General features: G+C 41.0%; 1 protein-coding gene and 1 pseudogene across 1 annotated transcript in view; both read right to left on the bottom strand.

Moving 5' to 3' along the window:
- LOC144591150 (centrosomal protein of 85 kDa-like) overlaps window positions 1-9073 on the bottom strand; it is a 37812-nt gene extending 28739 nt beyond the window's left edge. The window contains exons 1-3 of the mRNA XM_078395443.1: window positions 8873-9073; window positions 4594-4725; window positions 2490-2675 (exon numbers count right to left, since the gene is read on the bottom strand). Of these exons, the coding sequence (XP_078251569.1) occupies window positions 2490-2675; window positions 4594-4725; window positions 8873-9073 (519 nt within the window). The remainder of the gene's footprint in view (window positions 1-2489; window positions 2676-4593; window positions 4726-8872) is intronic.
- A 303-nt stretch (window positions 9074-9376) lies between these two features.
- On the bottom strand, window positions 9377-9655 carry LOC144591149 (large ribosomal subunit protein eL43 pseudogene; annotated as a pseudogene).
- Between the last annotated feature and the right edge of the window lie 7048 nt (window positions 9656-16703).

The raw sequence follows: 16703 nt of genomic DNA, 5'->3' as shown, positions 1-16703 counted from the left end.
GAAGATTATTGCAAATGATAAGGCTCAACACCAGATGGTCGTTCCCAGGTTGCTGTTACAAAATCTTTTGTGTTCGTTGAGTGCAGTTGTGAAGTTGTGTAAGCAGAGTTAATAATGATGTAAAGTACAAAGCGGCACGGACATGTCTGAACTTTAACTTCTAAAAAAGCCGAAGATTCATTGCCTGAGTAGCAGAAGACTGTAGCAAACTTTCAGGAATTTTCCTTTGCTTGCAGCTCAGCTGTAGGCTATCTTGATGCAGATTGGTATTCTATGCTATTAAAATCAGGTACTAAATTTCCTTTCAACTATTGAGAACGACGGTGAAATATTACCTCACGGACATACCCGAGTTAATATTTTTGTGCAACTGCTACAGATATCTGAGGGAATTGTGCAGCAAGGAAACACCATCACACCATTCGAGTGCACACTAACCATCCAAACTGAAGGTATCACAAAATGCTGGAGTAACTCAGCAGGTCAGGCAGCATCTCAGGAGAGAAGGAATGGGTGACGTTTCGGGGCGAGACCCGTCTTCAGACTGATGTCAGGGGGGCGGGACAAAGGAAGGATATAGGTGGAGACAGGAAGATAGAGGCAGATCTGGGAAGGGGGAGGGGAAGAGAGGGACAGAGGAACTATCTAAAGTTGGAGAAGTCAATGTTCATACCGCTGGGCTGCAAGCTGCCCAAGCGAAATCTGAGGTGCTGTTCCTCCAATATCTGGTGGGCCTCACTATGGCACTGGAGGAGGCCCATGACAGAAAGGTCAGACTGGGAGTGGGAGGGGGAGTTGAAGTGCTCAGCCACCGGGAGATCAGGTTGGTTAAGGCGGACTGAGCGCAGGTGTTGAGCGAAACGATCGCCGAGCCTGCATTTGGTTTCGGCGATGTAAAGAAGTTGACATCTAGAGCAGCGGATACAATAGATGAGGTTGGAGGAGGTGCAGGTGAGCCTCTGTCTCACCTGGAAAGACTGTTTGGGTCCTTGGATGGAGTTGAGGGGAGAGGTAAAGGGACAGGTATTGCATCTCGTGCGGTTGCAGGGGAAAGTGCCCGGGGTTGGGGTGGTTTGGGTAAGAAGGGATGAGTGGACCAGGGAGTTACGGAGGGAACGGTCTCTGCGGAACGCAGAAAGGGGAGGGGATGAGAAGATGTGGCCAGTAGTGGGGTCCCGTTGGAGGTGATGGAAATGTTGGAGGATGATTTGTTGGATACGCTGGCTGATGGGATGGAAGGTGAGAACAAGGGGGATTCTGTCATTACGAATGGGGGGAGGGGGAGCAAGAGTGGAGCTGCGGAATATAGAAGAGGCCTTAGTGAGAGCCTCATCTATAATGGAAGAGGGTAAGCCCCGTTTCCTGAAGAATGAGGACATCTCTGATGCCCTGGTGTGAAACACCTCATCCCGGGCGCAGATGCGGCGTAGACAGAGGAATTGGGAGTAGGGGATAGACTTTTTGCAGGGGACAGGGTGGGAAGAAGTGTAGTCCAGATAGCTGTGCGAGTCAGTGGGTTTATAGTAGATGTCAGTCACTAGTCTGTCTCCTGTGATGGAGATGGTGAGGTTCAGAAACGGTAGGGAGATGTCGGAGATAGTCCAAGTATATTTCCTGCCCTCCAACCATCCAACCAATCATTTACAGTCATCCTGCACTAATCTTATTTTCTTCTTTCATTCCCATCCACACAGCAAGGGCAATTTACAATTGCCAATTAATCTGTCAAACCACACTTTGGATGCGGGAAAGATGGTCGTGCACCCAGATTAAACCTATGGAAACATGGAAACCATACACTGGCACGTCCAAAGGTCAGGATTGAACCTGGGTTGCTGGAGCTGTAAGGCAATAGTTCCTCTAGCTGTGCTTCCTAGCCGCACCACTCTGCTGTCCTGTTCCAAAATGGAGGTGGTGATGGAGCAGCACAATTCCATGGAAAATCATGGCCATGAGAACCTTGTACACCTTCACATTCATTGCTGCAGTTTTTCCCCCAATGCCATTCCAGTCACACTCTACTATCTGTGCCTTATCCTCCAGCTCAGGCTAGGAATGTTCCTCCTCTATTGCTCTCTGATTGATTTGACTGTCTTCTCCTCACTCCTATAAATCCTGTTGAGTAAAACTCCAATTTCTCAATAAAATGTACAATGCGCATAACAGGAAGCTTCAACTATTCATTCTCAAATCTAGTGATAAGATATCTTGTCCTTAATAAACAATAAGAATGCAATTAGATTTTGAGAGTTAAATACCCAAAATCATAAATGGTTTACATTTGGCATAGTTTTTTATAGTACTAAAATCTCAGAAGAATATGAAGGCTCATTTGCACTTTTTACTGTTTTTGTTTAATGGTAATGGTTCTATAAATCATTGGTCGACTCTTTAGGTTTAGGTTAGTTATAATCAAGGTTTCCGTGAAAAGCTTTGGTTTTCATACTATTCAATCAACTCAGATAAATAAATACAATCAACTCATGTACCTTCTCTTCGATTTTCTTTGTTTCATCCATGTATTTTTGTGTGTTTTTCTTGAGAGTTCCTTTAAGATGTAGAATTTCAAGTTCAGCTGCAGACAACCTTTGCTGGAGATCTTTGTTCCCACAGTCAACCACTTTGGATATTTCTGTAAACCGCATGTGTCTCATATTCTCACATGAAGACTGATGCTGTTGAAGAACAATATTTCACTTTTTACAAGAAATGTATGAGTTCTGTTATCTCAATTCTTTTTCATTACACCCTATCTTGTTTGATACAAATCTGAATGCCTCGGGCATCATAATTGGAAAAAGGGGTACAATTGCAGCACAAAGTAATTTATGTTGTGGCGGTGCCCGGGGATTAAGCCACTCCCTGGGTCATCTGCCTCGGCACTGAGTGGACAGGGCTGGGGAGGGGTCTGGAGCTACGGGGTTTGCCTGAAGGGGCTAGAATTTACTCGTGCGGGAAACTGAAGAGAGTGGATGTTCTGATGCTGCATTAAAGTTACTGTTAATCCTTACTTGGCGTCTTGCCTGATTCCTGCTGCGTCCAGACCCACTACAATGTGTATTTTTCTGGAGACATTCATTCAGACATACTTCAAAATTTATCTGTAGAAAAACTTTACTTTCAAACTTTTGGACATTCTCTTTATTAGTTCTTCAAACCCTGATATTGAGAGTCTCCAACAAGTGAAGCTGCCACTAATGTGAAGGTCCTGTTCATGTTTCACTTCCCCAAATACAACACCTCACACTGATCTGATTTAAACTTCATTAGCTATTCCTCAGCCAACTTGAACAACTGATCAAGATCCTACTGGAGTTCTTGATAACCACATTCGCTGTCAGCAATGCCGCCTATTTTAGTGTTATCTATAAACTTACTAATCATGCCTTCCACAGTCTCATCCAAATCGTTGATATACTGCAGATGAGAAGCAGCAATACAATGATATACACCACTGGTCAAAGAACGCCGGTCAAAAAAAACAACCTCACCCCACTACCCTCTGCTTTCTATCATGAAGCCAAATCCATATCTTGTTAAATAATTCTCCATAGATCCCAAGCGATCTAACTTCTAGAGCAGTCTACCATGTGGAACCTTGTCAAAGGCCTTGCTGATGTTCATGGAGACTACATCGATGCCCTTGCCCTTGTCAACCTTTTTGGTTACTTAAAAAAACTTAATCAATCATCTTGTTTTGTTGTGATTATCTTCAATCACAACATGGGATTCTGTAATTTTTTCTTTGAAAAGGTGATATCTTCCCATCCCCAGTTCCTCCCTGCAATTCCAACTGGTTATGGACCCAAGCATCTTGAATGGAGATTGAGAAGAAAGAAAGATTGTTACTGCTGAGGCAAGGTTGACAAACTGCATTGTAGTTTATAAATGAATTGGTACCCAGGAAAATGAAGCATTTTGATTTAAAATAATTTAATGGGCAGATGTAGTGATCTACATTTTCACGGTGTGAGCCTTTAGTCAATCATGAGTGGATTAGTTATACGTAACCACTGTGGGCTAAAGCTGTGTTTTGAGCAGATGCCTAATTGGAACTCATCAAAAAACATATTTTCAGCAGGATTACAATGAACCAGGGACAAGGGAATGCCTGTAACTCGGTACCCTCTGGAACCCTCCGAGTCATCCTACATCTAATAAGTTGGTTTTTAAGGGCAATGTAGGAAACAACAGTTTCGTAAAACAAAAACCAGAAAATGTTCGAACTATTGAACTAACATTGTATGTGTGGAGAGAGGACCAGAGATAACATTCCAAGTCAATGAGCAAATATTAACACTAAGCAATCTTGTGATATCATTTTTGTACTCGGGTACAGAAACTTCAGTTTGAATGCATGCACAAAAAGCACATGTTACGAATGGTTGCATTTTATATCCAACTTTTGAATGGAGTCAGAACAACTCATAACTGTAATATTGTGCAGCTTACATACTACTAAACATCTGATTTCATTCTCTGTCCTCCACGCATCCAAGATGAGTTGCTTCACAGAGTTGGGTAGAAGTGGACCTAAAGAGCTACACATACTCAACCTTACATTGCATGAGTACCATTGGGTTCAGAGTTTACCTGTGTTTTCAGCATGAGCGTAGGTTCATATTGCTCCAAAAATGTTTTTTGTGCTCGTAATTCATTTTCTTGAATTTTACACTGAAGTTGGAAGATTTGCTGCTCCTGGCTAAAATGAAAGTCAACAGAGTTCTATTAACATTAAATTTTTTAAAAAACCACATTGCTCCAAAAATGTTTTTTGTGCTCGTAATTCATTTTCTTGAATTTTACACTGAAGTTGGAAGATTTGCTGCTCCTGGCTAAAATGAAAGTCAACAGAGTTCTATTAACATTAAATTTTTAAAAAACCACATTGCTTCTGTCATCATTTAACTTAAGTATATTGAATCCTTTGGATCTTCCTCTATGCTGCTTCATATATCCAATGTGGGATAGCAACCAATGTAAACAGCATGAAGTTCAACCACATAATCTTAGATTCCAATAACAGGCAAAACTATTGCTTTTTTTGTAAGTCTTCATTGTACGTCAAAGAAAGATATCAGGATTAGTTCATCCTAAATGATAGAGATACACTGTTCCCTTGCTGTGATAGTTTGACCATCTATTGAACTGACTTATGATTGCAAAAAACAAAGGCAATTTACTTAATATAACCTCTTGCTTGTATTCCATGGGAGGTAAATCATCCAGTAACATTGGTGGAATTTAAGAGATGCACATAAAGGCCAAATGCACTCAACCTGAAGCAATGTGCAATAGCCTGGAACATCCTGGTTCATTCTTGACCTGAAAGGAAACCCTCTTTTTGGGTGAGATCTTTTATCCACATTTTCTGAAAGTTGCAATAGTATTTACAGTGATGTAAAAATCTATTGTTATAAAGTAGAAATCAATCTAAACAATTCCAAACAGAGAAAAGGCTAAAAGAAAATATACAACTTTCTACTTTCCTTATTGCTCTGTAATTTTGAAAAACAATTCATCTGAAAGGTGTTGGTGGGGGCAGGAACAGAAAGATACGGGACCTGAATGTGTGGCTGAGGAGCTGGTGCAGGGGGCAGGGATTTAGATTCTTAGACCACTGGGATCTGTTTTGGGGTAAGGGTGGATTATACAAAAGGGACGGGTTGCACATCAACAGGTGGGAGACCAGCATTCTGGCAGGCAGGTTTGCCACTGCTACACGGGTGGTTTTAAACTAAATAATGGTGGGGGTGTTTCAAATGGGATAGACAAGGATGGAGTTAAAGGGAAAGAGACTATAGAAAAAATTAAGAAACACCCCAGAATTAATGGGACAGAAAGCTCACGAAGGAATAAGAGAGAATGGCCAAGTGTAATAGGAATCGATGTGAAAGCTGAGATGAGTAAAGGATTAAAAGTACTATATATGAATGCGCGAAGTATAAGAAGTAAAGTGGATGAGCTTGAGGCACAGTTAGAGATTGGTAGGTATGACATTGAGATAATTACAGAGATGTGGCTGCAGAAGGTTCAGGACTGGGAACTGAATATTCAGGGTTATACGTCCTATAGAAAGGACAGGCAGTTGGGTAGAGGAGGTGGGGTAGCTCTTTTGGTGAGGGATAGAATTCAGTCCCTTGCGAGTTGTGTCATTGGGACTGACAACATAGAGTCACTGTGGATAGAGTTGAGGAATTGTAAAGGTAAGAGGACACTAATGGGAGTTATCTACAGACCCCCCAAACAGTAGCCTGGATATAGAGTGTAAGTTGCAGCAGGAGTTAAAATTGGCATGTAAGAAAGGGAGTTTGTAGAGTGCCTCCAAGGTGGATTCTTAGAGCAGCTTATAATGGAGCCTACCAGAGAGAAGGCAATTCTGGATTTAGTGTTGTCCAATGAACCAGATTTAAGAAGGGAACTCAGTATTGCACTTGAACAAAGGGGACTATGAAGGCATGAGAGAGGAGCTGGCCAAGGTCGAATGGAAAAGGATCCTAGCAGGAATGATGGTGGAACAGCAATGGCAGGAATTTCTGGGCATAATCCAGAAGATGCAGGATCATTTCATTCCAAAGAGGAAGGAAGATTCTAAGGGAAGTAAGAGGTAAGAGGTTCCCTTGGCTGACATGGGAAGTTAGAGATGGAATAAAACTAAAAGAAAAGATGTCTAACATAGCAAAGAGTAGCGGGAAGCCAGCGGATTGGGCAACTTTCAAAGGACACCAGAAGATAGCAAAAAGGGCAATATGGGCTGAAAAGATGAGGTACGAAGCGAAGCTGGCCAAGAATATAAAGAAGGACAGTAAAAGCTTATTTAGGTATGTTAAGAGAAAAACATTAGTAAAGACAATATGGGTCCCTTGAAGGCAGAAACGGGTGAAATTATTATGGGTAACAAGGAAATGGTGGAAGAGTTGAACAGGTACTTTGGATCTGTATTCACTATGGAAGACACAAACAATCTCCCAGATGTACTAGTGGACAGAGGATCAAGGGAGACAGACAAACTGAAAGAAATTTGCATTAGGCGAGAAATAGTATTGGGTAGACTGAAGGCTGATAAATCCCCAGGGCCTGATGGTCTGTATCCCAGGGTACTCAAGGAGGTGGCTCAAGCAATTGTGGACGCATTGGTGATCATTTTCCAATGTTCAATAGACTCAGGATTAGTTCCTGTAGATTGGAGGGTAGCTAATGTTATCCCACTTTTCAAGAAAGGAGCGAGAGAGAAAACGAGGAATTATAGACCAGTTAGCCTGACATCGGTGGTGGGGAAGATGCTGGAGTCAATTATTAAAGAGGTAATAATGGAGCATTTGGATAGCAGTAAAAGGATTGGTCCAAGTCAGAATGGATTTATGAAGGGGAAATCCTGCTTGACTAATCTTCTGGAATTTTTTAAGGATGTGACAAGTAAAATGGATGAAGGAGAGCCAGTGGATGTAGTATATCTAGTTTTTCAGAAAGCCTTTGATAAGGTCCCACACGGGAGGTTGGTGAGCACAATTAGAGCACATGGTATTGACATGGATAGAAAATTGGTTGGCAGACAGGAAGCATAGAGTAGGAATAAACGGGTCCTTTTCAGAATGGCAGGCAGCGGTGAGTGGAGTGCCTCAAGGCTCGGTGCTGGGGCCGCAACTATTAACAATATATATTAATGATTTGGATGATGGAATTAGAAGTAACACTGGCAAGTTTACGGATGACACAAAGCCGGATGGCAGTGTGAACTGCGAAGAGGATGTTAGGAGGTTGCAGGGTGACTTGGACAGGTTGAGTGAGTGGGCAGATGCAGTATAATGTAGATAAATGTGAGGTTATCCACTTTGGCGGCAAAAATACGAAGGCAGATTATTATCTCAATGGTGTCTGATTAGGGGAAGTGCAACGAGACCTTGGTATCCTTGTACACCCAGTCACTGAAAGTAAGCGTGCAGGTACAGCAGGAAGCGAAGAAAGCTAATGGCATGTTGGCCTTCATAACGAGAGGATTTAAGTACAGGAGCAAAGAAGTCCTTCTGCAGTTGTATGGGGTCCTGGTGAGACCACATTTGGAGTATTGTGTGCAGTTTTGGTCTCCTAATTTGAGGAAGGACGTCCTTGATATTGAGGCAGTGCAGCGTAGGTTCACGAAGTTAATTCCTGGGATGGGGAGACTGTCATATGAGGAAAGATTTGAAAGACTGGGCTTGTATTCACTGGAGTTTAGAAGGATGAGAGGGGATCTTATAGAGACGTATAAAATTATAAAAGGACTAGGCAAGCTAGATGCAGGAAATATGTTCCCAATGTTGGGGGAGTCCAGAACCAGGGGACACAGTCTAAGAATAAATGGGAGGCCATTTAAAACTGAGGTGAGAAGAAACCTTTTCACCCAGAGAGTTGTGAATTTGTGGAATTCTCTGCCACAGAAGGCAGTGGCGGCTAATTCACTGGATGAATTTAAAAGGGTGTTAGATAGAGCTCTAGAGCAGGGGCCTCCAATCATTTCAGCATGAGGGCCACATTACATATTTGGCACATTTTTGCGGGCCGTAGGAAAAAATAAAGAAATGTCAGTTTTAATGAGGTTTATATGGCAACAAATAAATAATATTCAATTTTTAAAAAGTGCTTGAAATATTGGAATATATATATATACCATGTATTCAATTATTAAAAAACAAAAAAAATACTGTGACCACCGGTGGGCATGCAGACAGTATAGTAATATCTCATGATGTAATGGTGGAGTGACCACATGTGTGACCCGAAACGTCACCCATTCTTTCTCTCCTGAGATGCTGCCTGACCTGCTGAGTTACTCCAACATTTTGTGAATAAATACCTTCGATTTGTACCAGCATCTGCAGTTATTTTCTTATACATGTGTGTCACCGTCACAGTGATTCACGGATGGGCACTCCACTAAGAAATCATCAAAATTTAAAATTATTATTAAGTCAGCAGCTGCGTAAAAACCCTCAACTTGATAGCCTTGATATGACGTGTAAGTTCGGAAACTGCCGAGATCGGCCCTGAAAATCGGAGAACCGAGGAGGAGGGAGCCGCTGGCGATGACGGACATGATGAGTGGGCCAATAGGAGGGGGGTAATGCCTCCAGCGCCTGCAAGGGCGGCTGCAGAAGGCGTTCCTCCGGAAACCAGAGGCGGTTGGTCGGACGGGCGAGGAGAGGGACGTCGATCGACAGGCCGAGCCAGTCGAGGGTGACGGAGGAGGCCCTGCAGGGGCTTGCCTGGATCGGGAGCAGCTCCAGTACATCCAGTGGTGGAGGCATTACCCCTCTCCTACTTTTTTTGTTTTTTTTGTCGTTTTGTTAAACTTTAATCACTACTTTGATGACGTACACATGAGATTCCCAGTCAGTGTTCACTGATCCTTCAACTCCCGGAGGCGATGGATGGCAGACTTCACCGTGACAGCCGAGGTGGTGTTGTAGGCCCAGGCTCCTCCGGCCACAGTCTTCATTCAGGATCCACAATGCCATATACCAACAGCTCGCCTCTTCTTCTTGGTTTTCCCACAGAAGGAGCAGGTGTACTTGGCGTGCTGACTGATCTCGATCCTCTTCACCATCTTACGGAGCGATGCTCTGTAACTGGTGCCGTACTTGCCCACAATCCCCACTTTCGTCGTGTGTTTCGCCATCATCGCAGCTCCGGCCCCTCTGCTACTGGCTCACTCATCGTGTCCGTCGTGATCTATGCTAAAATAATTCCACTGTGCAGTGCACACGTGACAGTAAACCACCATTCATATAGGCCGCTAAAAAAAAAAGTTCCCACGCTACCACAGACCCATAGCACGGAACGTGCTTGCTGCGGGCCGGATAAAATCTCGTGGCGGGCCGGATGTGGCCCTTGGGCCACAGTTTGGAGACGGCTGCTCTAGGGGCTAGTGGAATCAAGGGATATGGGGAGAAGGCAGGCACAGGTTACTGATTGTAAATGATCAGCCATGATCACAATGAACAGTGCTGGCTCGAAGGGCCAAATGGCCTCCTCTTGCACCTATTTTCTATGTTTCTATGAAATTTACATAATAAGTTTTTTTTTAGTTATAATTGTAAAAGTATTGCTGTCCACAATGTAACATTTTGGTCCCATAAAAATATCCAATGTATAATTCAAATATCAGTAAGATTATAAAATATAATGAAAACTAAAATGATCTTAGATGACACCAAAAGTAGTGACTTCAGCTGAGTTTATTTTGCCCAAATGCGCATATGTTTCGAACTAGCATAATGTAGGAACGTCACATCCTCTGGTTTTTGGAGTGTTTGGGAAGATAAAGGGGAGGGATAGTGGGAGGGATAGTGGGAGCAATGGGTCCCATGTGTGTGGGTGGGGGGGGGGGGGGGGGGGGGGCGGGAACGGGACAGAAAAGAGAGTAGTAGAAGGGGTGTGCTACTTAAAATTGGAGAATTCACTGTTTATGCCATTGGGGTGTAAGCTATCTGAGCAGAATATGAGGTGCCGTTCCTTCAGTTTGCATGTGGCCACACTCTGGCAATGGAGGAGCAGGACCGAAAGGTCAATATGGGAATGGATATCAAGACCATAGTTTTCTCTGGATCATCTGTCAAATCATAGATGAGACATATTTTAGTGAGAAGACATAACCTATCATTTACAACGTCTGCTGCAAGTATGGAAAGGAGGCACTTCAAATGGGTGAGAAAGCATGGTGGCTAAGAGAAATGAAGACAAATATGAGAAGAACAAATCTTTAGCTTCATGAAAAACGCTCATGGGGACTTAACTTTCTTAAAGAACTTTCACAGCGGTGTGTTTTGCACAAAGCAATCAAGAATTAAAAACGGCGTTGAACAGACATTTAGAAAAAAAGAGCAATTTTTCATTTCAGTCACGAGTATCTGTATTCTCAATGAGCCAAGTTCAATATTTACGGATTGTGTTCTTTGAGTGTATGTTTCATGTCAATCTCCAGCTGTCAGAATGTTTTAATGAGGATTTTACTTCATAAATACACAGTGGCACAAAATGGATTGCACATATGAAATGAACGTAGACCAGTGATTTATATCTATACAGGATGGATGATTTGATGGAAAGAAAAACTGCCAGCCCGATGTGATTAATGGATTTGTGTTTGTTACGGTAGAATTTGATGGTGTGTAATTGACATCTGCTTACAAATTAGATTGCACAGCAACACAATTTTGTTTGTAATGCTAATAAATTTCAGTGAACAGTTATTTACAAAATAAAACTGTAGACTTTGATGGGTCATGTTGGTTGGTGCGGGCAAATTGCGCTGTATGACTCTATGACTAATGGCGAGTTCAACAAAATCCAACATATGCTTTCCTGAATCCTATGTGTCCGATGTAAACACACCGTTGAGCTCCAACATGTGCAGCTACATCCAGCTGCCTACAGTATCTCCACGGACCACTTCCAGGACATTGCTCAATGCCTTGTAGGTCCTCTTGGAAACATGGTGGCACGGGCCAGGCAGAAGCAAGCTTTCTCAGTCCTTCCTCAAGGGATTCCCCATGGTTGCAGATTCTTGAATTTTCACTCTGGCAAATCCAAGAAAGCAAAGCAAGTGCAGCAAGGTAATTTTGTTAATACCAAATGTTCCTTTTTTACCTATTGAATTATTTAAAAAACTAATTCAATTTTCAAGTAATTAGGGAACATTTGAACATTTTGAGGTATTAATTTAGTGAAAAAAGGCTGTCCATGAATTTCTTTGCTTGCTTCATTTACAAATATATTGATGGTATTTTTAAAGACTATTCCATCAATATGGGATATATTAACATGTGTAAACATAACTTGAATATTCTGATGCTATGTTTGGACATTTGATGTCATTTTTTAATATAGCATCAACATATTCAAATTATGTTTATACATTTTAATATATCCCAAATTCTGAAGTTGGGTTTGTGAAACTAGTTATAAGCCATTTGGAAAATCTAACAAACCTGTCACTTGTCAGTCTGAGAAGAGTGTGTATGGCAGATTAAAAAGGCTCCACATTTGTGCAGGTGTGAATACCTTCATGGGGAGGTGGGGAACTCAAATTTGAATGTGTCTCCAATCTTGTCTTGAGATATATTCCAATCGAAGAAAATGAAATTTGCAAAAAAATCTAAACACACTGTATGTATGTGCAGAGATTAAGAAAAATGGAATTCCTGGCAATCCTTTCATTATTTGATAAATTCTAGTTTAAGGTATTACGTGGGGTGTCTGTTACACTACTTGGGAAGGTCTGTGAATGCTACCGGGGGGGGGGGGTTAAACTGGCATGGTGGGGGAGGGGGGAAGGTAACCATTGGAGTACAGTAGGTTAGCAAATGGAGGAGTTGAGGTGAAGGTAGAGGTTAAGTCAACTGAGTCTGATAGGAAGGACAGGCAGGGCCAGGTTGTTGGACAGGTGGGACTGATGAACTAACGTACATTAATTTCAATGTATAATGTGTGAGGCAGATGAACTCAGAACCTGGATTAGTGCATAGCACCATGACGTTGTGGCTATTGGAGTACAGTAGGTTAGCTATTGTAAAGACTTGGCGGAAAGGAGAGCAGGACTGGCAAGATATCGACCAGTTGGAAATATGGGCAGATACATGGAAGATGGAATTGAATCCGGACAGTTTGAGCTGTTGTACTTTGGAAGTTCAAATACAAGAGGAAATTATACAATAAATGGCAGGACCCTTAGGAGCATGATATACATTCAGACTATGGGATGCAAGTCCATAGCCAATAACGTTTTTCAAGTTTTCAAGAGAGAGTTAGATTTAGCTTTTTGGGCTAAGGGAATCAAGGGATATGGGGGGAAAAGTCGGAACGGGGTACTGATTTTGGATGATCAGCCATGATCATATTGAATGGCGGTGCTGGCTCGAAGGGCCGAATGGCTGACTCCTATGTCTATGTTTCATAGCTCCCTGAAAGTAGATAGAGTGATAAAGAAGGCATTCACGATAGACACGTTAGAGGTAGGAAACATGTTCCCAATGTTGGGGGAGTCCAGAACCAGGGGCCACAGTTTAAGAATAAGGGGTAGGCCATTTAGAACGGAGATGAGGAAAAACTTTTTCAGTCAGAGAGTTGTAAATCTGTGGAATTCTCTGCCTCAGAAGGCAGTGGAGGCCAGTTCTCTGAATGTATTCAAGAGAGAGCTAGATAGAGCTCTTAAGGATAGCGGAGTCAGGGGGTATGGGGAGAAGGCAGGAATGGGGTACTGATTGAGAATGATCAGCTATGATCACATTCAATGGTGGTGCTGGCTCGAGGGGCCGAATGGCCTAATCCTGCACCTATTGTCTATTGTCTATTATGCTGCATTGATTTTTATGTTCTATTTACTTAGAGCAATGCAATATTACAAAACACATTTTCAACTTTATATTCCTGTGAACAGATTGACTCTGTTCACTGACTCGAGTGAAAAAAAATATTCCAGTCAACATTGTCTTTAAATATATGTTTTAGTTAAATTATAACTATTTGATTATGTAATTTTAATAATATGCAGACGTAAAGCTTGAAAGACTACACAGTTTAGCATTGGGAAGTATTTAGAAGCAGAGAATTGGTTACATTATTCTGGTTATAATACTATTCATGAAGAATACATTTCTTCATTCTACCATGAACTTAGTTTAGAATTCATCACAATCCATTAAAGGGCAACTTATATTTTTAATGGAATGGAATAAATTCAACAAAATTGAAAATGCAGTCTCCATATTCACATTGAATATTCTGAAGCAATACTCCAATGACCTGGAGTACAATGGAGAAAATCACAGCAGTCATTTATTCATAAAAATGTAGATAAAGTGGAACTCTGCTCAGCAGCAAACTTTAAGATGAATATATCTAATGATAAGGGAGTTCTTTGGTACTTCATCATCTTTCTCAGGTCATGTTTTATGTCTTCTACCATACTATTATGTCCCTGAATTTCCCCCCTAAGCCTCTCCACCTTCATTCTCTTTTTCTCCCTCACAATGATTTTTGTAAAATTGCCTCTGACCAATCTGTCTTAATATTTATTTACATTGCTCCACTTCAGTTATGGATTGCTACTGATCCAGTTAAATGCAGAGAAACACGATTAGCATAGTGTCAGGGTGCCAACTGCCCCACACATATGTGGGGATGGACCAGGCGATAAAGAAATCGGGGTCAGTGAATTTGGGGCAAACACAGCACTTATACCAAAAACATAGAATCTTTCAGAAACATCCCGGGCATTCCATGTTTGATAGTTCACTTTGCAAATGCTATTGTTCCATAACAAATACATCAGTCATTTGACATGTTTCCTAAATGGAAACAGCGAATTTTTATTAAAAATAATTCATCGGCAGTGAATCACTTTGAGTTCTTCTGAAGAAACACAGAGGTGCTATGTAAATGCTATTTTTTCCCATCAAAGGTCATAAATAACAATGAGTGAGATGGGATTATTAAAAATGTTTTTATTTTCTGAAAAAGATTTGCTTTGACTCAGGGAAAAATTACTTTGTGCTAAGGATTCTTTAATGTCAATTGAAAAGGCAAACTAGATTTCAGTTTGACATTTCAGATGACTAATGTGTAAGCAATGCCATTGCTTTCCAATTGTAAGGACTATAGAAAAACATGCATTATGTTTGCCTGGTGCTGAGCTTGGTTGAACAGAACTCTTAAATTAACAGTCGTGTTCTTTACATTGTTCAGCAACTTTCAAAGTCAACACGATGTTGTCGTGAACCTTTATCAATCAAGTGCTATGAATTCAACCAAGTCCACTTGCAGAAGTGCTTACAATAAAACCAAATTAATACTGTGAGTGCACACATTGTATTTCAACAGTGCAAAATATTTACTGATCTTCATGTGATGGAACATTGTATTGAAGTAATCAAGATGCACTTCTTGCAGTTAGCCCTTGATCCTGGTGTGATGCCAAAGTTGCTAAGTGGTTTCTTTGGTGTTCCTCACATTTCTAACACTGATAAATTGCCTGTTTACTAACCTAACTAGTTTTACAGTCATCTTATATATTCAACAATAAAGGCTAATAGCTTCACTTGATTTATGGCTCTTTAATTTAATTTAAATCAATTTTGAAGTGTTGTTACAATGTGGCAGAAAAACAAATTACAGAGGGCAAAGGTGTGACCATAGACTAAGAAGGCCAGAGGGAGATTTGTTCTGCTCCACCTACACAGGGAAATTGTGGCGATTGATAACTTGAAATTATGATTGCTTATGGCCTTATAGCTGGTGATGTTGCTCTACTGTCTGAATTTCCGACCAACATTTATATACGTTTTACAACAAAGCAGCTCAGACTGGATTATATGCAGACAAAGCAGCATTTTTCAAAAAATTTCAAAATTAAGCATCACAATTTAACTTTTCATAGAAATTGGGTACTAAAATAGATTTGTGCCAAAAGAAAGTTAGATTTTGAAATTCAGACATGGATGGATGCTTTTGCTTAGCACTGCAATTCCGATTTTTCCCTTAGATTATTGCAAATCCTTCCAAGTCAACTCATGCCTCTGGAAATTTAACTGAGAATTTCTGTTGGCATTCCATTTTTCCACATCCTTTTCACATAAGTCACAGTTCCCATATTCCCTATGTAATGCTTCTTGGACTATATTTGGGACCTTCCATGAGAGATTCACAATGTAACTCTCATTTGAGAGCTGACTGAGGTAAGTTGAATAATAACCTATAATTTCATGGCATTGCAGTCGAGCCATGTTTTCCCATCCTCAATGTTCTGATATCCACCAAACGCCAAACAGCTGAGACAAAAAACACTATGCATCCTCATGAATGGTTAGTGCAAGCTTGCCATCAAATCATCTTTCCTATCAGCTCCATCTGATCTGGATCTGGATCTCTGGATCTGATCTTGCACAGTGATTAAAATAAAACTCACCTACGCTCGTCAATTTTACCCTCGTTATTTTAAAGAGCCTTCAGCGTGTGAAAGAGGTGTTGTTCCCAATGGCTCTTCCCTGCTCCCATTTTCTCGTTTTCAATTCTTGGATAATAAGCGTTCAACTCATTTGTTTCCCCAGACAGCACTGTTAAGTATTAGCTTTGATAGTGTCAATTACACCTCCTCCAGACCTAACCTTTGTTTCTTTCCTCGTCACATTCCTACCCCCATTTTCCTTTAACCATTTAGCCAATCCCTGCCACAGCACTTGCTTAAAAGCTGCAAAGTCTTTATTTCCAGTTGAGCTAAAAGAATAACCCTGAAATATTAATTCTATTTTCAATGTCCTCAAAAGCCACTGTCCTGATGAATATTTCCCACACTTTGTTTTTAATTTTGACTTCCAGCATCCACAGCATTTTGCTTTGAAAACAGGAGATTCTGCACATAGCAACACCGATCAAGACATGGCATAGGGAAACAAAGGAAATGCTTGAAAGAGGTGCTAGGTTGTAGTTTACTGATGTAAGTTAAAGCATTAAAAACAGAAAATAAATTGTACAAATCTTATATAATGAATAATCTTCTACAATTTGAACACTGCAGTCATGATTAATACTGAAAATCCATTTCATAGTGACAAGTAAATTAGGCTGAAGAATAAAACTACGTTGAGTTTGACACTGAAAAAAAGCAAAAATCCTTTCTTACATCAGTGGTTCGTTTTAAAGACTGGTACACTTGTACTTAGTATATTGAA

This window comes from Rhinoraja longicauda, unplaced genomic scaffold, assembly GCF_053455715.1.
Source record: "Rhinoraja longicauda isolate Sanriku21f unplaced genomic scaffold, sRhiLon1.1 Scf000613, whole genome shotgun sequence".
Classification (NCBI taxonomy): Eukaryota; Metazoa; Chordata; class Chondrichthyes; order Rajiformes; family Arhynchobatidae; genus Rhinoraja; species Rhinoraja longicauda.
This window is presented reverse-complemented; position numbering and strand designations above follow the sequence as displayed.